The sequence below is a fragment of the Tenebrio molitor genome, chromosome 7 (genome assembly GCF_963966145.1).
Source record: "Tenebrio molitor chromosome 7, icTenMoli1.1, whole genome shotgun sequence".
NCBI lineage: Eukaryota > Metazoa > Arthropoda > Insecta > Coleoptera > Tenebrionidae > Tenebrio > Tenebrio molitor.
Genome location: NC_091052.1, coordinates 7748250 through 7772024, shown reverse-complemented (window position 1 = coordinate 7772024; position 23775 = coordinate 7748250). Strand labels below are relative to the sequence as shown.

The following is a 23775-nucleotide window of genomic DNA, read 5'->3' as shown; positions in this document are numbered from 1 at the left end:
CCTTATAAAAATTTATTTCAATAGGAACGAAGACGAAGTTTTTCAGTTCAAAACATCGAAAAACATTTGATCATTGCATGCTATAAAAATAAGAGCGAAGTTTAATATATTTAATATACTAATTTGTAGCTTATTTTAAACTTTACTTATATTTTTTGTTATATTATAAAGTTAAAATTTCTTTGTTTATACATACTTACAATTAGATATACAAGTATTAAACATTTTTTTTTATTTGTCAGAGTTTTATTCTTATTAAAAAAGTTTTAATGCTTTTTTAAAGCCTATTTTGTGGTTTTAGTGCTTTTCTTACGCTTATTTTCCTGTATTTTAAGCATTTTTAAGCGCTATTTTTGACATTTTTTGTGCTTAAAAATCCGCGCTCTAGTCATTATAACCCTCAAACGGGTTTCGAAAAGGAGTTCTTTTCGATGCCGGTTTCAGGAACATTTACTTAAATTTTTAATTTTGGCAGTAGTCGCTATACGTGATTATTTGACACTTTAAATTCAAAACTTCGTCTAGTTACCAGTGTCACCAATCCTTTATATTTGTCAAATATAATCTTCCTGGCATTGTTTTGAACTTTTTTAAAATTTAAAATAACGGCAAAATAGAAAAAAATTGTGTTACACTTGTTTAAGCCATTTTGTCGTACTTTTGGCTGCGCTCGTCGTGCTCTAAAAAACGCGACAAAATGGTGTCTTATAAAACTTGTATAATTAATTACTATTACGATTAATTCATCCGATTTAAAACAAGATTTTTTTGTTTGACTACTTCAGATTGTTGTCCTATGGCATTCGTCTTATTTTTCCACGGACACGTTCAAATTTCCCCAGAGATAAATCACAATATGGTTTATAATGTATTGCTGGTTGTCTAGACTATTTTTTAGTGTTGTGTAAACACATAATTACAAGTCTTCCACCACAATATTTGCACAATACTTGTTCCTATATTTCTGAAATTCTGAAATGAAAAAAGATTGAATAACTTTACTTTAATTGATGCGGTTGCATTTGGCTGATATGACGAAATGCCAACCAAAAATTTGAATTTTAAACATAACACCTGACGTACCTACACACTATGAAAAATAGGTTCAGATCTGAGGAAATAAAACAGCACTCTCGATCCATTCATTTTTATTACCAACATCTGCAAATTTATGGGATCAGGAACTTAATCTTTTCTGTTGCTTTTTCCTACTTAACTGCATCCGCACAAATCTCATTTAAAACATGAAAAGCCAATTCTCTCTCCAACAAACTTATCGGCTTATGATTTTGATCTTATGCCGCATGTCAGTGACTTCCTTCGTCAGTCAAGCAACTACACAAATTAGTACCATCTTTTAGAAGCGTAACGCGATACATTTCGTGAGTTGACATTTGACGTCTACAAATTTAAGAACTCTGAGGGCCATTCAAAACGTGTTCGACCGAAAGTCGTGTAAGTAATCACTGACGCAAGTCAGTCGAAATCGCTTTTCGAAATAAAAAATTTACGATCGAGATATAGTTTATGGTTTGTAAACGTTTAAAAATTGATGGCATGCATCAATGGGGGCACTAATTATTGTTTACACAATAAAAATTGGCAATTTGTACGAATGTTATCGGAAATTTCGTATTTAGGACGGCGCCTAACGGAAACACATTTTCTTCTTATCACCTGTTTCCTCAATAAATTCGTAAATCCTGAAGATCAAAATCAGATTTACTTCTAAGTTTTATTGTGTATGTATGTACATTTTAAAACGACTTTTTACAAGGTTACTAATAATTTAAAAATTCATAATAAATAATATACATTTAACACAATCATAATTTACAATAAATAATGTCAATCATGTTTAACTTAAATGAGGAGTTCCAATAACGAATACGCTACCGCTGTTATATCACAAAAATTGGCAACACTGTCTAATAAAACAACTTCAATATTGACATAAAAATTACGCAGCGTCTGGCTGACAACAACCGATACTGCCCTTCCCTCCCGTGCTACAGTAAACTTTTACATCAACAAGATGAAACTTAAGGGGGCTTCTTCTAAACTGCGACAGATTCACTATATCGACTACCTGTTGTCATCCATAACAACTTGTTTAAAGACCTGCACTCCCGTCGACATCTGGGACTTCACCTCGTTGGTTCCCACAGCCGCCGTACCATCCCTGGCAATGAACAACTGAAGACCTGAAGCTACAACGAAAATTACCAAACGTCAACCCCGCCGGCTCCGACTCACTTTCCGCCGAATCATCGGCTTGTTCCAGATTCGTGTCTTTCAGTATTTCCGCTATGAGGCGATTAGCGTTCACTCGAGTATTTTCGACCCTACCTGACACCACCCCCGTGTCGGAATCTTGGATTTGAGTTTTCTTACGTCGCTCGTAAGCCGCCTTCGCTCTGTCCAACGAACCAGTTTCTGATAGGACTAAACTGCTTGAGCTGGGATTTCTAAAAGACAAACATTCCACAAATTACCGATCTGAATTGATGCAGGCGCGAGAACAGATATGGAAATCGCTGACGTCACTATCATATACATGCCAGGGGAAGCTTAGCTATTATTACGCCGTTAACCTCTCGACCCCATATTTGACTGGATTTTAGTAAAATTAGTTTGCGTTATTTGATGAGTCACGCGGAACGCAGCCAAATTTGGAGTAACGGCTCACATCGAAACAACCAACGTGGGGTCATGCTCGGAACTAGTGGTCTGAATCTTGGCCGATATTGCATCTGAAGGAAAATCTGTTTTCGGGGCAAGAAAACGCCCAGAAATAACGGAGTCATTTAGTTTTCCGATGCGACTGTTGGGATTTTCAATCGACTCGTTTTTCACATCTGGTAGTTACATTATCTGCGACTGGAAGTGTGGCATTTTCAGCCATCGGAAATACCGTCCGAGTTATCAAAATATTGTATTGCAAAAAATGTCGATACACTTTGACAAAAGTTTTAATGAAGCGTCGTATCATGAACAACTTCTTAAACCTCTGACAAGCTGTGCGGATAATTAAAGCTCTGCATGAAAGCGCGTGCTTAATGTTATCCTCCTTTTAAGGGTCTCTCGGCTCGACCACCTTCTGGATTAGTGTTGTCAAGAGCTGATTACAATTTATTAATATTCTGACCTTGCGACTTTTGAAGGTTAATGTAAATTTCAATGTACCTTTGATAATAGTGTCGTGTATGTACATTATCGTTAATTACCAACTTGTGCAATGTATTAAAAAAATATTTTATAAGCATATGTACCTTGTTGCGTCTTTAATTCGGCGACACGATCAAAAGGAAATATTTTGCTAACGTTGAAAATAAAAAGTACATTTTGCTGAAGATCGCTCGAGTCGGTCCTGTTTTCAATCAAATGCAATTAAAACGAATCAGATTACGGCAAGATGCTTGTTGTTATGAAGCAGACTAAAAGATCGAGAGTGCAAAGAAAAAAAACAGTAGAACTGGTGCTTTTTATTATGCTATAAACTGGGGAACGTGTATAACAAACTAAAATTGATCGCGTGTTATTACTCTAACAGCTTAAAATAAATGCAATAAAAAATAAAAAGAGGCAAGAACCCAAACGAAGACAACAAAAAAAGAACCACAAACAAGCTGTACGAAACGGTTAGAAAGACACACTAACGTTGTGACGCTGGGACGCCGAATTGTGAGGTTTTGTGAGCAATCAGACGATACAGTGGTAGGCGTTTCATCAGGACTGATGGCCAACGGAGCTAGCTTACCTCCTGATGTACCCTCCAAAAGTTTGCGATGTGGCATGCCCCTGCAAATCAACACCCAACACCCTTTTGCTGATTGAACACATTAGCCAGATTTCAGTTTGACATACTGAACAGAAACGATTAGAAAACGACAGAGTATGATACAGTCTAATGAGGTGAGGTTAAGGGTTGTCTTCTCGACACCTGGGACGTGACATATCAATTATGTAGGGACTGAATAGGGTCAGGGCCGTCGCAACACGTTATTATTTATATTACTTTTTTATCCGATTATGCAAAGTAAGCTTTTGAAACTGTTCGACGCCAAAGAAATCAGTCGCTGGATGAATCAATTAAAGAGCTCAATAACACTTCATACGTTTTAACTGATATTACGTATGAAGCAATTAAAGTCTTGTGAGGAAGGTGATGAAAGATGATGGAAGATTGCAAATATCTTCTTTTGGAATCAACGAATGAAAAAATTCTGATATAATTAATAAAGTCAAAGAATATCTGAAATGTCAAAAAATGTTGTTTGGTTGGGTAATTCACTAGTTATTTTCATATCACCCCGTTGGTATGCAAGATTTTTCAGATTATTCATTTGTTTAGATTAATTGCAAATCGAAATCATATTTTGTTAATTAAAATGAAAATTTCGAAATTTATAAAAGAACTAAGGTGAGTCGTTTAATTAGCGCAAATTTTGATGTTTCTTTACAGACTTTACTAAATTATTGTATTTCTTAGTTGTTGCATTTCGCTATTTAAATTTCGTGTTTAAAACCAAAACATAACCTAATAGTTATTTTTATATTAAGTGCGTGAAGAGAGTGTTTTTTGTGCATGAAAAGGTCTTTTACGCCGAGACGAAGGTCGAGGCAGTATAAGCCTTTGAATGCACAAAAACATCTTCACGCACGAAATATAAACAATATTTTTTCTATAATTGATTCAAAAAATTGAAATTAAAAATTCAAATTTTTGAAGGAACTCTGAAGTTTCAATGCAGTGACCATGTTGCTAGGTAACTAATAAAATACAGTGCGTGAAGTGAAACACAGAAATAGTCGTGTTCGTGAAATCGCATTTCACACACTGTTTTGTATGGTTTCTATGGTTTCGATCTTACTAACAATGCAAAAAGAAATACACGTTAGAAAATGACCCACTTCAGGCACCGATAACTATGCGTGAATTTCAATTTTTTGAATCAATAATAGAAAAATATTTTATTGCTACATTTGACGATGCGACGATGATTTGACGTATCTAAGTATATTCTAGAGAGAAAATTATATAACCAAGTACATTCAAAACAAGCATTTTATTCCAAATTTTTATTTTGACAGTCCAGTCTTTTAAATTTATCTTTGACAGAGCTGCGCTACGTGAAGAGCTTATTATTTTTTTGAACCCTGGTGCTCTAGAACACATTTAAAGACTCTCACGAACATTTTTAAGGGAAGGGTTTTACGACTTGTAATTTTATTATTGAAATAGTCTAAAGGCTGTATGACACAATGCTAAATTTTGTAGAAAATTTGTTCGAAAATGAGAGAGGACCAATGAACGGTCAGGATCTGACAAAGACAGACTATGATCCTGATCGTTCATTGGTCCTGTCGAGGGTCTCTCTCATTTTCTAACAAATTTTCTACAAAATCTAGCATCGTGTCAAACAAGCTTTAGTGAAGAGAGGGGCGTCAAAGCAGAAGCCCCCGATGGGTTAGCAACGGCCCCGAGCAGCATCATTTTCAATGTTCCAAAGCACAAACATCATACCTTTCACGTAGTCCAATGCCAGGCCTGCAAACTCAGAAAACCAAAAAAAAAACAAAATCAAAAAACAGCAACAAAACCTGGTTTAGTGAAGCGAGTTGACATTATTTCGATTAGTAAAATAAAACGAAAATTATTTGGAAAAACTCAAAACAAACTTAAAACCACCACCGCGGATCTTACCTTGGCGGCGGTTGAGTACCCACTTGGTGGTTGTCATTCCCGGCCGTCCCCGAACGAAGCGAGTTGAGAGATGTGGTGCGTGTCTCGGGTAAACTATGCAAATGGGACCTGAGGACCGGGGAACTGGGAACTTTGAACTGGCTACCGGTGGGACTGACGCGTGCGGGTGTTGACTGATTATTGCCTATTGGATTTTTACGTTTGAGAATCGGCGTCAGGAACGCCGCCAAGTTATCGGACCAGAAAGAGCCGCCGGGAAAGCGACGCTCGCTCTTTTGTACGGGACTGACGCGCGGTATCTCGAATTCGCTCCTGGATTTCAACACGCCGTCGTTCGATTGTTTCGTTTTGACTGCGTTGTCTAAACTGAAACGATTGTTGTTGTCGAACAGCAAATCGGAATCGTTCGATTGCGCGTTCAGCTCGATCAGGCTGGTCGATGACGATTTCTGGAGCTCGTTGAATTTCTGCGAGAACAAGTCGGTCTTTATGTCCAACGAATCGTCTGGCGTTTTATAATCGTCTGTGCTCGAACTGCTACCGTTACTCAATTGTCTTTGATAGCCATCCGGAGTGTAGTATCGGGACGTTTCGTGATCGTTTTGTGCGGTTGATGAACCGTTTTCCGGCGATTTCACCGGAGTAAACGGGGGCTCGGGAGACAGATCTTCCGAGGCCGTAATGTACACATCCTCGTGTATGATGGTGTTGGGGATTCGAATTCTATTGGGATAGGTATTGACTCGAATAAAATTCGAGCCGTTCAGGAAGGAATTACCATTTGGTTTCCTGATTTGTCTGTGTGATAGGGCCCTAGATAAACAAAAATTAAGTATGGCATGCAAAGATCCCTCCTTAACATAATATGTACAATTCTCCCCAATATTATAAACAAAGGTTTCCCAAATTTCTAACGGATTTGTTGTACCGTTTCTAACCTGATATGTCCAGAATCCCCGGAACTAGATTGTCTACTGTGTGTATGGGAATGGATACTGCTATAGCCGGAAGCTTTGGATAGTTGACTCGTATTGGACGAATTCCGCGAATGTCCAGTTTCACAAACCACTTCCTCGTGCTCCTGCGAAGGTTGCTGCGCTTGATCCGTCCCGCCTTCCACCGCAACCGTTACCGGAACGCTGTTCTCCACCAAACTGTGACCAATTACCAAGTCTGAAAACATCGCACTCATTTACGACGGATTCTAACTCATCCGACCAAATAATTCGATATCTCTTCAAACTTTCAATTCCGACTATGGCAAAATCTTTTTCAGGACAATTTCACGGTTTTCTATACATTTATTTAAATATGTACATACTAAATTGTTGACCGAAAAAAAGGAAAAATGTGGGGGTAAACAAATACAAAAAACCACACAAATGCCTGTGAGTATCTGAAATAAAATTTAAACTACAGCACGAGATGAAATTTGGATGTGAAAAGGAAATAAAGTTTAATGAAACAATTTATAAAGGCTCTGGACAAACAGGGTAACTTTGGGTACTTTTGTAATACATTCCTTTTATTTGACGCGAAACTTAAGAACATATTTTTGTTGGGGGCGACATTCACCAGTCAATGTGAGACTATGAATGCTTCTAAAAAAAGAAATATGAACAGCATTTAAAACTGTTGCTACATACCATATGACCAACAAAAAAAGAAGACAAGGAACGACTATTCAAAACATCATTTCTGAAAACGTACGGCTTAGCTCCAACCAAACTAACAGATGTTATGAAGAGAAGTCACCATTTTCTTCCTCCTCATTTGAAAATTAGTCATTAATATTTTGGTTCACCGGTGAAACTAATTTTTAAATAAAATTCCCGTACATGTCAAAATTGACAAGTGACAGTTAATTAAGTTGCGCCGCCCGTCTGTCAAAATTTTGATTTACACAGCCGCCCATTATCTTCTTTTGTCGATCATAAATAATAATGATAATGAATAACAAAAGACGATGATAAAAGTAGTGATTAGAAAATGTTGGTAAAAATTTAAAAATTCCAGAACTTCCGATGTAAATGAGTCTAAAAATTTATTTTCTATTTTCACACTTGGACCACTTTGCCCAAAAATCTTGCTGCTGTCAGTATAAAGTGAAAGATTTCATCAAGATATCGAATGGAAGTAAGATAACAAGGTCGTTAAAACGTAAATATAACAGATTACGGTTGCATTCTAAAAATAAATGTGGGTACGAACATTGCAAAAACTAGCGTTAAAATAGTGGTTTCTAGAAAAGAGAAAACGTGCACCAAAAAAGCATTTCACAACATTCATTCGTAATTGTTAAGGGCGATTTTTTTGCTAGAAAACAATAATAGGACCAACGTTAATTAAAATATTGCAGGTATTGAAGTATTTTCATTTTTTGTCTACTTGTCGTAGGAAAACAAGGTCCGTAGAAATTATGCAGGCAGCCACAAAACATAAATTATTTAAAACCGCATTCACAAAGTCAAATTTTTGTCGGCCTCGTAAGTTTAAAACTTATTTTGTTCCTTCACACAAATTTAGTAAGTGAAAACAGTCCAATTTTTAGTTGTCACCTGTCATCTGCACCCTTTATGGATGTATGTAGTAACATGTTAAATACCTGATGACAAGAGAGCTGGCCTCTTCTTGGGCAAACTCCCGAATCCCGAGCTGGCACTGGCGATGGACCCTCCGAGCGACTCGCTGGAGAACTCGTCGGTCCTCGATTCGGCTGTTGTATCTTCGGAAGCAATGGATTTATGTTTCAACGAGGGAGACGGTCTGTGTACGAAAATCGCAATGAAACAACCTCCAAACCCACCGTTCGCCATCTTACACTTTAAACAAAATATCACCCGAGAGCATATTCATCGAAATGGAAAACTTGAGCATGCTGTTGTCTTGACGATGCCTCGCGTCGTAACCTTCCAGCAGGGCTTTCTTGTACGTGAGACCGGCTCCTGCATATTCCGCCAGGTTCAAATCGACGAAACCCAACTTGGTGAATGAACGGCCCCCTTTGCACTCTTTCCTCACGGATATCCTCAAGATGCAACGTTCCAAAACGCCGGTCGACGCGTTCGCCAACATCTTACAAGGGAAAGAGAAGTTCGTACCCCATTTCACCTTGTGGTCGCGCACTTCCTCTCTGGAACAATAAGAGGAACGGGGTTGCGGTGCAAACGAACAAGCTAATTCCTTAAATCTGCAAGCAAGGATCCGGTTGAGTTGCATCCGAGAAAGACCCCGTTGAGCTCCAGCTGGACAACAGTGGCGCATCAACGAAAAATTATCTTTTCGCATAGCCGACCTATGCTTAACATAACTGAAAACAGGCAAGTGCGAGAAAAAATACGAAATTTGGCCTAAAATTTAATTTTTCTATTTGAAAAATTTTTGCCACCCTATTATACGCCACTGGAGCTGCAGAGTGAATCTGTTATTCATTGAATAACGCTGAGAAATGGGACGAGGCTTTTAAATGGCACAAAAACTGTTTACGTCGAGGTGATTTTTAATGAAACACTTGTTTATCCAGTGGAGCACTGGAAATTTCCCGCTCGACAACAATTTAACAATTACATTTGAAACGTGTCAGAAAAATTAAAAACACAATTTCTACTTAATTTGCTGATTAGTTGTGTTGGATGGTTTTTATCTTTTTAGGGCACGGTCGGAATAGATCCGCCCGGAAAAAAAATGCGTTTTTAAATTTCGTTCATCACGCTCTAAACTTCGACACATACATCACACTTATCTCATATTTGCAAAAGGTTTTTATCTGGACAAGCGTTCCCGAGGCGACAGATTTATGAATATGTATTTAAAAAATGCCAACGACCCGAAACGAATCTCGCCCCTCATTCACCGCAACAATTATTAAATCCCCCAATTACACTTTCCTGCGATTATTTTTGGCGTAGGGACGCAAGAGATGGAGCGGCTTTAAACTGAAACAGTGTCGACGGGATTGCATTATTAGATATTAATTCCCGGCATGAATTCATGAGGGGTGTAATCCGGAACGCCCTGAATCCGGAGTGAAGGAATTTATTTTCATTACACCGAACCCGCGCACGTAAAACGTACGCCCAAAATTCGAACACACACGACGAAAATAAAACAATTTCCCCGGATTTTCGTCCTTGCTCCGCTAGTTCCAAATTCCGAGTTGGTGCGATTATCTCAACGATACGTTTGAATTTAGAGTGTGCGGACATCCATAAAATCCAATGTAGGACGTTGGTACAAGCGTGGGAGGCAACAACATTTCCCCGGCTTTCTAGTGCTGCCGTTGTTGAAGCATCTGCAAAAACGTGTGATACGGTTAAGTTATAATCCAGATGGTTGACGTCTCGTCCCTTCACTGTATAAAAAACGGGAACGTCGCCAGGACAAAAAGCCCAACAACCCACCACCGCAATTGTGCGTGTGAGAAAGCTCTCGTTTGCGTGGCGAAAGCTGCCAATATCATCGCATGTGTGGTATTCAGCGGATCAATTAGTGGATATGTGAAAAACGTTTTACGTAATTCTGACTAAAACACGCTTGCGAACTATTTTAAGCGCGTTATGGAAAGATGCGACGACGATGAATCACGGTCATTTTGAGAGATTTTTTTTTTTAAGTTGGAGCGATGTTTATTTTGGTGTTTTCTGAATTTTGTCACTGGCGGGAAGAGCTTAATACGCCGAGGCGCGTATCAAAGGGGATCTGCGGAAACGGAAACTGTGGGAAGTTCACTGGCCAAATCAATTTCCTGCTGAGGCGCAGGAACAGTCTCCCGAAACACCGATGTCTTCGAAGCAAAAGGGGCCCCTTCACGAATTACGTCGATCGCTTTTTAACTAAATCACTTAACAAACTGACTTTTGCTTTCTTTTGCAAAAACTAACGCAATGGTCGTTACGCAATAAAACAAAGAATGTTGTACATACATTATATAACGTACGTACTTATCAAATATGTGCATTTCAGATTATTGTAATTTGTTTTATATAACCCGTTTATGCGGATTATTGTATCAGACAAAGTAAATTTACACTTTTAGTCCATTCCACTCTGAAATTTTTATCGCAAGTTCTTATCGAATTTTAAGTTGATAAATGCTTAATTGTTCCTGGTCATGTGCGAATTTGTTGCAAGTACATTTATACTAATTAACATTTCATTAGACTTCGAGCCTCTCCATTACAGATTCTCAAGGGAGTAAAAGTTTTATCCCTAATGAGGGAAAGCGTCCGCATTAAAGAGGTTTAGGTGTAACTTATGTTAAAAAGAAGAAATAAGAGCCACCCAAAAGCAAAACCCACCAAAATCGTAATGTATGGTTAAAATTGGGATTCCCGAAATTTTCAAAGGGGAGATAAGATAAATTATCTTGTCAATACGAACAAAATGTCTTTCGTTGTGGCTCTTCTTGAGGAAGATTTTAATATTTAACTTCTTAGTAGAAATCAGATCAGGTAAAAACAATTCTACGTGGAGGTCAAAATAATAAAAATTAAAAACTTAAATAACAGAATTTTTTAATAAGTTTTTTGTACTCATAGCCTTGAAAGCGACGCTTCCAACATCCAAACCTCACTCCGAAACGAGTGTTTCCCGATCGACTTGAATGTAAAAATTGCAAAAAACACTGGCCCTTTGAGGCATTCAAAAAAAATCGGTCTTGATAATAACAAAATTTAGTTCATAAAATACAACTTCCCTGGATATTCCTCCATTAAAAAATTAGGGAAATATTTATAATCGTTGAAAATTGTTCCTACAAAATTCACAAATTATTGCAAACATTGAAATTTCAAGTGAAGCAATTGTTTCTAATAACCAAAGGTCACTGCCTACTTGGTTTTATGTTCGTTTATGTTTAATGTATTAAAATAAAAAAATTTAATTTAATGTTCGTACAAAAAATATTGTACGAACCACTTGCGTGAAGACATCTTCCGCTCATTCGCGCATTAATTAAAGGCACTCGCTCCTTCGTCGCTCGTGCTTTAAAAAATGCGCTCATGCGGGAACATCGTCTTCCCGCACTTGGTTCGTAAATAACTAGTTGTTTCACTACATTATAGATGTTATGAAATCATTATTGTTTCCTTCCCAATTCATGGGTTTACAGATTATCTCATTTAGCGAAACGGTTGCACCTGGAAAAAAACATTTTTTGATTTCCTTGGAAGAGTTAGGTGGAAAACAAGTTTGTCGGTGAAGGGAAAAACAAAAATACATAAAAAAACACTTGGAAAATTTTGTATTTCAAAACTGCAGAATCACAAGTACAGCATAGGAATGTAAATGTCTTTCGCAAAATTCTTCGCTTCCTTTCAAAGGGGAGATAAAAGTTATCTTGTTTAATGTAGCAGCGATAGAGATCTTGTACGGAGACCTTGAGAAATATTTTTAATGTTTGAATTTTTTGCAAAAACCGAGTGGAAACAAGTTTCGTCGAATTACGAAGATATAAACAAGTAACAAGTTTGTGTGGGAACACGGATTGTTACATGTCATGATCTGTGGAGATGTCTGCATTGATCGAGAGGTTCACTGCAACTATTAATTTGGTAACAGCCAATACGAAATGGCTAAAAAAACATATTACAATAACTTCTATTTTTATCATTCGTACAATGTACAAGTGAACGCTTACATCATTTTTTACCTATAATTAAACTTTATTACCAATCCTAGATTACGTTGGTGAAACATGATTCACAGAAAGAAAAATAATTCTTTACTTTCCCTAATAACAAACTGTGTTTTGTCTGGGGAGTGATGCACCGCAATTTAATAACTGAATGTGCACACTTCATCCTGTCGACAGACCCTCCCGGAAGTAGATAATACGTGGGCCCGCAACGCTTAGGTCAGTTCAAGAAAGGTCGATCGAAAATGACTACTGACTCAATTTGTGTGGAATCTCTGGTGTAAAACGTCAACATGTAAATTTGCGTGTTGCCTTTTGCATCCGAAACCATCATGAATATCGACGATATTCGCGGTTTCTCTCCTAGTTGGCATTCCTTCGAACCTACGAAACCGCGCTCTTAACACTAAGTGGCTTATTTGTTTTGTTTGAGTAACGAGTAACAGTTTGTTTTTGTAGTGGTTGTAAAATCGTGCGACTTTATGTATTGTTATATTGTTTTTGTGTGCGTTACACCCCACCGACGGACACGTCGAACAGTACACCCGTATGAATAAATATCTCTCTGGAATTGCCACAGCTGTTTCGAAAATAAATGAGACTCACTTCCTCATTACACGCGTTCATTTTTGTTGCTATTGTTACGAGCAATGTGTTTGTTAATGCGGCATTAATGATTGAAAGAGCGAACCGTGCAGCCATGATTTGAATTCATCCCTGAGCGCGCGTGTAACGAAGTATTGTCCGGTACACTGGTCCAGGCCGACTCCGAATGAGATCACCGCTTCCACGTGAAACCTCCACGCCTCATCAATATGCGGCAATTAACACCGCCACCGACACGTTTATGATTGACTCCTATGAAGCAGACAACCTTACAAGGTCACTTTATCAGATCGTCGCGTCTGCAATATGTGGGAACTAATGAAAACACACCATCGACTTGTGTGTTTGTGTTGGAACGTGCACGTCTTCGTCGAGGTGTTCGGGCCGCAACCTTGCCCCGAGCCAGGCGACCTACACTCGAGATGTGGGACAGCGGATTTCGGTTTCAACAAAGGAGAGCACCGACGTCGTGCACGCTCACGTACGCTATCGATTCGGTCCGACTGTAATGCAACAAACTAAAAAAATCATGGGTTTATCTCGAAGTGCAACTATCGAAGTTGCGCTTTAAAGGTCGCCGGGTCAAAAAGCACGCAACCACATCACGCACCGAGGCCGGACCATCGGACGTCGGAAAACCAACACGACCTAATTACGGAACGGTCAACCTTATCCCTCGGGGGAAAACGTGGAGGAAAATGGGCGCAACCCCGTTAACGACACCACTCGATCCACGAAATAAGGACGGTCGAACCCGCTTGTGGTATCCGTGTCGGGTCACCGCGAAGAAGCGAGAGTGGTGGAGGTTTTTGTTATTTTTATATTTTCCACAGCCAAGTTGAAATTCCGTGAAAGCAAATTTTTGGGACCGATAAAGCGGACCAATAACAAGGCGAACGCTTCACCGATTCATTTCGTCATCTTCTGAACTATTCGAGTGAAAAATTTCGAATCGATCAAAAAATCATTTGTTCCGTCGAGTTCAAAGCAAAAGTTAAGGTCACTCGGTAAAATGAAAACTGTGTTTGGTATTTGCAATGAATGGCTGTGATTGGTGAAATTATTATCGTTTAGAACAGTTTTGGAAAGTGAAAAATTTTATAGTTTCGTGCTTTGGTTTCGTGTATAAGTTTGACATTTTTTTCCTAATACTAATACATAGCTTTTTATACAGATCCGAAAATGTGTCCTTAAAACCCAAAATTCAAAAAATTAGTAGATTACGAAAAACTTTAAACGCGTTCTTTTCGGCTATAAGAACACTTACACTGATTTAACAAACTTATTAGTTTCTCTTTTTGAGATACGCAACTGCTGAAATCATTCCAGCGATTTTGAAACTTTGTTGCAATTTTATTTGTTTGAGAAATTTTGTATATTATGTCAAAACAGTAATAAAGTTGTTCACAATATTTTAACGGGTGTTTTTTTTTTTTTAAGTTGGTGGATAACCACTCTGATCAGCTGTTTAAATCTAACCTCACTTTTTGCGTGTTTTTTTATATGCAATTTGAAAAATTAGTCTTTTTTAAGACGAGTGGTTGATCAGCTATTTAATCTAACCTCACTTTTTGCGTTGTTTGTGTTTTTAACCTGCAATTTGAAAAATCAGTGTTTTTAAGACAAGTGGTTCATTCAAAATCGACTCTTCAAGGTAAACTTCGACGCCAGATTTAAAAAACCACTCTACAAATGACAGTAAATAACAATAACATGCTTTAAAGTTAAGAAAAAACAACACAAGGATAAAACATCTATCCTGGGCAAGAATACTCTCTTAATTTAATTCGGAACACCTGTGTGAAAGTAATGTTAAAACGACCATGGCAGTTTGACAAAATGAACATTTTTGCAACGTATCTGTTTTAATAGTTTAATGACAAACCGCTGTTACGAAAGAGACAGAGCACGAGACACGAATTAACCTTGGTTGGGTCCATCAGAATATTTTAATTCAATTTTAATTATGTAATAGATTCTTTGATAATAATGTAAAAAAAACAAACTACTAAACTACGGAGAATCGAGATACGAAATCCAGATCTGCTAGATTTGGAACTGTCAAGAATTAATATTTTCCCAAAGAAAATACAAATGAGAATTTCAGATACGACATAACGATGGAACAGTAAATATTGTTGCAGGCATTCTGTGTATTTATTTTCCTTTCGCTCTGCAACACCACATCGGGGAATATTTATTTGCACGAGCGATGAAAAACCCGAAAAATCTCCCCTCAAGACCACTCGACGCTTCATTTTCAACAGACCACTGCAACAACCTTTCCCGTTTGTTTGCTCTTCGCCGATACATGAAGAGTATGAAATATCATCCCTAACAAACAGATGTTTCACTGTAATCACCAGTTTCGTTTCGTCTCTTACGCAATCAACGTTTTATGTGCGTCACCGTGTGGTCAGTCGTTTTTTAAGCGCCCTCTCGAGCGACCTTTTCGGCAAATTTGATCGTTTAATCGCTCCATCAATCGCTTCCCTTTCTTTGTTCAACGAACTTCTGTACACGGCCCGACGGAACTTGGAAGTTTCAAACAATTATTAACTGTAACTACACGAGTCGCATAAATGTGAAACTAATAGAAACTGGAGAATCTCCGTCAACATCCCTCCTGCGAGAGCGCAGTTTGACACTCCTGGGGTTAATTCATTAATTAATTTAAGCGTCTTCCGAGTCGCAATCGTTTTCGATTCAATTTTCTTTTTACTTTGAGACAGGTCGACGCGTTGTCAAAATCGTCCGTTGGGTATTGTTGGAGCGGAAACTGGAACGTTATTGGATTTGGAAAGTAATTTAATAATAAGAAAGTCACACTTCCTTTCTCTTTGCCGTGAATCGTAAATAACGACGAAAGTGAATCTTGATGGTGCACGGTGTGGGTGTGTGCCGGGTGGGTTTACGAAATTAATTAGCGAGACCATCGAAACCGGGCGAAATCCGCAACCAGCAAACAATAACCATGTCAATCTATCCTTAATAATTCCATTAGTCTATTATTAACCTCAAGTATGCTCATCTGCCACTCGTGCAGTTCGCGTGTCGGAAAATTGTGATTATTCGCTGGATGCGAGCTTCCACGTAATAGCGAGTTCCTTAACGTTATGTAAATACAACATTTTATGATCTACGAACTGTTTCTTGTCAGAAAAACTAATTCCCGTTTCGCTGGTTAGATCACGTCGCTTCGAAATACCGCGCTACAGAAATAATTCGTGTTAAAGGTTGAAGGGCAAGATTCATTCGGAATTATTAAGTGCGTTTATTTCTGTCCTCCCACTGTCAATATCGAACACCCTCGTCTATTGTCATTCCGCTCTTCGTTCGGCTTACCTGGTGCTGTGATCTTGAAAACTTCCCCCGTCGAGCAGTCGGATCTTGGCAAATAGGACGGCAGAAATTAAAGGCACTTCCAGCAGCTCCTCCACGCAGAGACCCACTTGGAATTTGTACTTCTTCTTTTTCGTCATGAACGACGCCATTCCGGCGCCTCGTCCGTTTGTCATGCAGAACCCGCGCTCAAGACATCGCTTCCCGAACAGCGATATCAAACGATCGCTTTATATAGAAAGTGCGAACAGGGCAAAGACAACTTCCGCTTTCAATCGTGCCTCATAATGAACTGAAACAGAATTAAAACGACTGTCAGACCCAGACCCGAACATGCTCTTACAATCGCAATGATGAAGGCAAAGGAAATGCACAAAAAACTACAACCCACGACCGCGGGGTGAACCACCAACGTCACAAACACGACTTAAACGAACAAATCGCGTTTTTCGATTTCAACTTGGGCTGGAAAGGGCAATTTAAAAAAATTGTGCCTTCAGACATTAGTAAAAAAGATTATGTTATCAAGATCGAGAGTAGAGTCGTAGAATCTTATCTTTAATCGGATAAACAATTCATCAAATTTTCCACTTAAACGTGAAAGATTGTTATTTAAAACCTTATTGAATAATGATAGTAAATTTATCTGCAAAAATTCTCTAACATGCCAAGTCCCCTGATTACAAATTATATATTTTCATATACATACCTTGTAAGATCACTCTAAGCAATATGTATGCAATTAGTGCCAAACTCAGGTCAGTCTGTAAACACCCTCCAAACCTAAATTTGGTTTTCCTTATACTTGCTTAATCCGAATCAAGTAAACCAAGAAAAGTTCCCATAATACATTATGGAAAATTTTGTAATCCAAATACAGCTTACTCAGATAACAAATATATACAATGTGCTCGTAATTTTCATTCAATTGGAAGTAAAGGTTCACCCTTATTTATCACTGTTACTGTTACTGCGAAAGCAATGAACACGTGCGTCCAGTTGTAAATTTTATTTTTACGACCACCGTATAGCGTCGGTGTATTTAATACAAAAAATAACAAAGAAAAGACATCTATGTACAATGTAAAAAAGGATTATTGAAAGGAACAGCTCTATCTTATCTTTAACTTTATTGGACAGTTATATTATAAATCAAAACGTCAGGGACAAATTGTTATTTTAATTTTTCGACTCTTCATCTACTCACTTTCCATATTAAAATTCATTGAAAATAGAAAATCTTCTGCAAACGGTCACCGTGACCTTTAGCTTGTCACAAATAAGTGACAGGAAGACATAAACACACGACGAGAACATCACATTTAAATAATTATACCATTTTCTTGGAAATAATAGAAATTTTGTTTGTGCTTGTGCGATTTTTTACCGAAGAGAGAGCACACGTGGTCCTCAAAGTGTCCATCACTCAGACCTTATTGATCAAACTTATCGGAGAAGATATGCATGTAATTCAAAAGAAGTAAACAAATAAAATACGGATCAGGCAGCAGATGTTGGAAAATTATTACCATGCACAATCGCTATTTTAAGACATATGTACTAAGAAAAAGTGTTCAACAAAATTTTACAGCTTCGAAACGATTATTTTCGACAATTCAGCGCAGTGGGTGCAAATAGCTTTTAAATTTATATTAGGTGCAGCTTATTATTGTGTTGCGCTCATGTGCGATGTTTATTGCTGGTAAAACGTTGAGCAAAGATTAAATACCCCGACTTCCACTATCGGAACTGCATATTATAGTAGTGCAGTTCTGGAAGGGTGGATCAAATCTCGCTCGGGTACAAAAGTGAAAATCGTGAAAACATGAATCACGGTTTGTATGCTAAAAATGAACTTTTGATAAATATTTGTGCACCGTCGTGTATATTGTTCTTGGTAATTAAACTTTATCTAAAGAAAATAAACGCAACAGCGAACTTGATTGTGACCTGTGATTATGACGTTATATCTGACACCTGTAAACTAGTTTGATAACATCAGTAACTGTCTTGTACCTTATGTATGGGAAAATTTTGCACAACTTGTCCCTTTGATTGGTGCGAATGTTAAGGCTCATTTGTCGGAATTGCATGAATTAGAGCGTTTCTTTACGGATGCATTTGCACAGATCAAGAATGAAATTGAAATTTATTTAATCAGCGTTTGTACTTCGGCGCTGTTCTCTAGAAAGACCGAAAAAATTTGAATGGAAAGCGAAGTGGGTTAAAAGTGTCGGAAGGAAAGTAATACCGCGAAGTGGAGCCGCTTCTTGTGAAAAGCCTTGGCAACAATTACTGATTTCTAACCTCAAAATTACGAACGATCAAAATTATTTTCTTTACATTCATATTTGTTTTCTTCCCAAAAAAGACAACAATGAACATCGCTACTAATAACCTACAAGTTCCTACATTCACCTTGCACTTTAATAATATTTGTTATTTCAAAATTATCAACGGCTGCCGTGCGCAACTATCAGTTTTTGTAATAAGTGATTTATACGACTTTTGAATCAAAATTAAGATAATAAACTTATTAATGTGAAATAAAAAAGAGAGCCTACACAAGATGAACAGCACAATTAAAACCTAAAATGAATGCAATGTAAAAAATTACTTTGTAACCACACACCTGCCTGTGCCCACACATAATTTTAAGACCACACTCGAATTATGATTTTATTTGCAAATCTGATACACTCGACAAACCGTTCAAAGCCACAACACTACACAAACGCCATTGTCGAACTGACTGACAAAATGACAACGACGTCTGGCAAGTGTCAGTGTCATTACATCATGGTTGCCAACATCGAAACGAAAAACTACCAGCTCGTAACACGTCATTTAATTAATCAAATTAATAAAAAAATCTTTACACTTATTACAAAAGAGGATAATAAAAAATAAAAATTGTATTTCTTCAGTCTCATACACGATGTGACATTTAAAATAATTCAATTATCTTTGGTTACACTTTATAATTATTGAGTACAAGAACTTGTTACTAGATTAGATTCCGATCCTTCCGCGTTTTCGAACACCTCCTCCTGTTCCGGAGATTCGCTCGTGACGTTTTGGTCCACCATGGGTAACGGTTGCCCTACCACAACTAAATTATCGTCATTTCTTGGATCATCGGGAGGAGTAAATAGTTCCTGAATCGATTGGTTTTCGGCGTTTGCAAAATCCACCGACCCGCTTGATGATGATGATGACGAGGAATCAGAACCGGACTCGTTTCCCTCGTCGTCTTCGTCATCGTTTATGGCAACGGTGGACGGATGCACACCTGAAAATTGCCAAAAACGAATAACAAAAAATTACTGCAACTGCCATCTTTTGATATTTAATATTCCGGTGCCATTATAAGTCTTAAAGCAAGCCCCTTCAACTGACAGCTATAAGTCTACATTACAAATCTGTCATTTTGATAAATGTCAAAGACTTGTCACAGCTGTCACTGTGAAGGAGTTAGGGTTATACTAACTGGGAGGCTCGCACCGTCAAAGTGAGCCTCCTAGTGGAAGAATTTCTGTGGGCACTGTTTCAAGTACCTATTGCACTCATATGTCGCTACATCCTCTTATACCTTCACGTAAAACTTGTCATACCTAGCCCATCACCTTGACAGTAGAAATGGGGTTCGTCGTGCATATCGTCTTCACCAGGTACGGCCTCCCCCTCCTCAAATATCTGCAACAACCAATTAGGAAAGCCGCTTTCCTCAGGAGGTAGAACTAACAATGCAGTCATGAATTATCTACTGTAACAAACTGCGTATTTCCGTTTACCTGCTTCGTTGACTAAACTGCTGTCAGTAACTACTACGTAGCTGCTGGGGAAGACTACACCATTGACCACGGCTACCGAAGCGTCCATGTCGAAGTCCTCCAACAAATCCACGTGCGAGTTCACATCAAAGAGGGCTTCTCTGCTCGACCAAGCCACCTCCACGTTAACCGGTGGCTCTATTTCGATATTTTCTTCGACGACTTCCTCGGCCGCTTCCGCTTCGGCAACAGGAACAAGATCGACGATTTCGTTGTTGTTATCGATATTGACATTGTCGAGTTCTAAATTGTCTTGAGCGTTGTCGTTTTGCGGCAGTGGGTTTTCTGCGTTTTCCGCAGGATAATTGTTACCTTCCAAGTCTCGATTGTTATTTGCCAGATCGCCATTTTCAACAATTAGGAGCGGCTCGACGACTTCGTCTTGCTGAACTGGGACTTCTTCTGGCGGCAACTCCTCTGGTATCAACTCCTGTATCAAATCGCCGCGTTGCCTTTCTTCATCTTTGACTTCTATCTTGTTCAGAGAGTTCTCCAATATACAAGTGGTTATGGATTTGACATCTTCAACAGAATCGTCGCTGTCAGATGAATGGGATTTCTTTGGCTTGCTTCTCTTAGGGTCGCGCGATGGTCCAGGGATCGGGTGTTTGACGATCTCCTGGCAAAGCTTTTTCATTACCTCTCGATGTGGAAGATTCGAGGCGAAATTAAAATACTTTCTCTCTTTGCGGACAGCATCCAGTTCATTTATTTTATCAAAGTTATCAAACACCGACAATATGTTCGAAAGTTTAGTAGGTTTGTTGTCACTATTCAAACTCTTGAATTCCAACGGAACCGCCTCCTGATTCCCTGATAAAGACTGAGGAGATTCGTCCGGTACCGATGGCGACTTCTGATAACCCGAATCGAACAAGGCCCCTTGTTGCTTCTTACTGCCGCTAACTTCTAAATGCAACTGAGTTTTGACACCTTCTTTATTTGCAACTACTTCGTTATCTATCGAGAGCAACAGTTACGAGATGTATTCGAGTAAAAACCAGCGTTTATACCTTTGTTGCTTTGACTATTCCACGACGTCAAATCATTTTCATCCCAATCGGACAATTGTGCATCGTCCACGTTATATTTGTTGCTATCTGATTCGTAACCTGACGCTTCGGTGTCGCTACCGGAGCCTCCGTTTTCCATTTCAGGCTCATATATTACGCAACTCTCGAAACGTTCAGTTTCTCGATTCAAACATTCTTCGATTTTATAATTGAATTTCAACAAAAGGTTTCTGAAATACGACGAATTTTAACAGCAAAATTTGACATTGTTGTCAAATGCCAAATTTGAACAAGAGAATAACGCGCTACTTTGATGTTTCAAGGATTTGACATTCTGACATTACGTTTACCCAGCATCTCAAAAATGAAAGGTAATAGTCATTTTTTAACGTCCGTAAAAAAAGTGCAAGATTTTTCATTCGTTTGCGTTCATAAATTACGTGATTTTTGAATCGGTCAAGAACTGTTAAAAAAAATGCCATAGCGGTTCATTTTTGCACGCATTTTGCGTTAAAAAAAGTGGCGTAGCGTGTCATTTTTCAACGCAATTATAAAATTTTTAATTCATAATTATGTAGTAGTTTTTTTAACGAGTGCGTATGTAAACTGGGATTTTTTTGGCATAAGTAGGCCAATTTAAAACGCCCGTTTTACTCGCGTCACAGAAGAAAATTTTCAAATTTTGAGAGTGTCGAAAAAATTGTTATCTAAACTTACGGGCGCCAAAAAAATGTTGTATGCAACCCGTTAGTAAAGTATCTTTCTTTTACTCGGCGAATTTGCGCACTCGCTTCGCTCGAGCGGCAAATTTTCCTTCTCGTAAAAAAAAGTATTACTTTACTCACTTGTTGCATAAATAACTATTATTGCACATACAAGGCGATAAAATTGTACTTTATTTTTGAGAGCGTTTTTTAATTACACTCGAAAAGATAATGAGATTTTATTGTCGTGTGTAATATGTACAACATTTTTTTCTACAGCAGGACTTCAAGTTCAAGGGAAAAATAAAATTTCAAAGAAAATTACAATTTTAAGTTAAAACATTTTAACTACCCTTGCTGTTAAAGTGTTACTTTATCTACCCTTGCGGTTAAAGTGCTACTTTATCTACTCAAAAGAGTTGATAAAAAAATAGTTTTGACATCTGCTATATAAAAAAAAAACATTTACAATGAAGTGGTTTACCTTATTTCTATCTCTGGGGGGAAAGGTCTGACTGTTTGGTAAGTCAGTTTGTTGAGAGGTATTTCAAGGCGATTTTCTTTAGCATTATAGTAATCACTGTTGATACTGTCAAAGAGGTGCATTCTGTACTTGAGTTCGTCGAGAATTTTTTCTTCTTCCGTGCGAGTGTCAACCTCGTAAGGATATTCTACTGTTGCGATTAGCTTGTAGCTATCATCTTGCTCGTTCTTTGCCGAATCATGATTTGATAACAAATTTTTTGAAAGAGAATTATATGTACAAATACCATAAGAACGTTTGGGTACACAGCCCCAGCATTTACAAGAACAACAGATACCATCTAGAGAATCTGATGACATACAGGTACTTCCCACACAAATACAAGGTAAAACTTGATTTGTGTAGTTATCACAGATAATGTCTTTTCTGATGAACACAGCAAGTTGAGAACAACAGCCAACACTTTCTAATCCGGTGGGACCTAACCCAATCCCATCAAATTTAACTACGTAACGCGGAAAACGCGATGTTATGTTTGTGGCCCTGAAGCAGGATCACAAAATAAAAAAAAATTCTAGAGACATGACTGACTGTTAAACTGCAAGTTCAAAAATCTAGTAAAGATCTTACCAGGATTGAAACTGTTCCCTGGTCCACTCAAATTTATGGTCTGCATGTCTGAATGTTTTCAATTTTTCAAACAAAACATTAAATTCAACATTTGGTGTTGTCACTATTACCAACTTTGGTTGAACATAGGAAAATATATTGTATGGAAATGCTTCCAAAACATCTGGATATAAGTGTTCAATTCTGTAAATGTGAACTTATATAATAAAAAAACAACTAAAAGGGCACATTCATTACAATTCCAGTGCAACTATGGCATCTGTATCTACTAAAACTGGATCTGGATTTGCTACACTCCCTGCAAAAACTTTAACTGTTAGTGGATTTGGTCTATTGACCAAATAATCAGCATTTAATGGATACACTCTGTATATACAGTCTCTTAATAATTGTTCATCAACATCAACAAATGTAATTTCTTTTGTTTGTATTGTGTTTTTAAGGAAGACAAAGAAGCCAAATTCGGCACAGCCAAAATCTACCAACTTATTTATTTGATCTTTCCATTTTTCGTGTGTTAATACGTCGGTCGCCCTTTCATATCGCTGTTTGTACACAGGAGGATCAAATTTTATGTCATTCTCTAAATCGCGCTGCGCTAGAGGATGGCAGTGCGAATTAAGTTTGGTTATGGTGAAATTACTCCATGACGAATTTCTTTCGTTAATTCGTTTCTTGAATAAGTTATAAAGGAACTTTGTAAACCAATGGAATAATATAATCATTTTATAACACGAACTGTATTCATAAATTATTGTTAGGATTAAAATCACATTGTCAAAAAATGTCAACAAAAACAGTTACCAACCTTACAAGGTAAAA

At 37.9% G+C, this 23775-nt stretch overlaps 2 protein-coding genes across 10 annotated transcripts; both read right to left on the bottom strand.

The window, feature by feature from the left end:
• Window positions 1–1721: 1721 nt before the first annotated feature.
• On the bottom strand, window positions 1722–19070 carry LOC138135902 (uncharacterized). Of its 5 annotated transcripts, none has more exons than XM_069054866.1 (8): window positions 18922–19070; window positions 16293–16581; window positions 8529–8897; window positions 8313–8473; window positions 6646–6880; window positions 5708–6520; window positions 2257–2468; window positions 1722–2210 (listed from the first exon to the last, which is right to left on the bottom strand). In XM_069054866.1, the coding sequence occupies exons 2-8, from the start codon at window positions 16463–16465 to the stop codon at window positions 2086–2088; spliced, it is 2088 nt and encodes a 695-aa protein (XP_068910967.1). In that variant the 5' UTR covers window positions 16466–16581; window positions 18922–19070; the 3' UTR covers window positions 1722–2085. The 5 variants fall into 5 exon arrangements, with proteins under 5 accessions (XP_068910967.1, XP_068910970.1, XP_068910968.1 ...); XM_069054869.1 differs by having other exon boundaries at window positions 8529–8840; window positions 18922–19069; XM_069054867.1 differs by having other exon boundaries at window positions 18907–19038.
• Window positions 19071–19189: 119 nt separating this feature from the next.
• Window positions 19190–23775, bottom strand: LOC138135900 (uncharacterized). Of its 5 annotated transcripts, none has more exons than XM_069054861.1 (7): window positions 23191–23774; window positions 22954–23136; window positions 22324–22866; window positions 21136–21365; window positions 20084–21082; window positions 19904–20029; window positions 19190–19581 (listed from the first exon to the last, which is right to left on the bottom strand). In XM_069054861.1, the coding sequence occupies exons 1-7, from the start codon at window positions 23676–23678 to the stop codon at window positions 19274–19276; spliced, it is 2877 nt and encodes a 958-aa protein (XP_068910962.1). In that variant the 5' UTR covers window positions 23679–23774; the 3' UTR covers window positions 19190–19273. The 5 variants fall into 5 exon arrangements, with proteins under 5 accessions (XP_068910962.1, XP_068910963.1, XP_068910966.1 ...); XM_069054863.1 differs by having other exon boundaries at window positions 19381–19581; window positions 19847–20029; window positions 23191–23775; XM_069054862.1 differs by lacking the exon at window positions 19904–20029 and having other exon boundaries at window positions 23191–23775.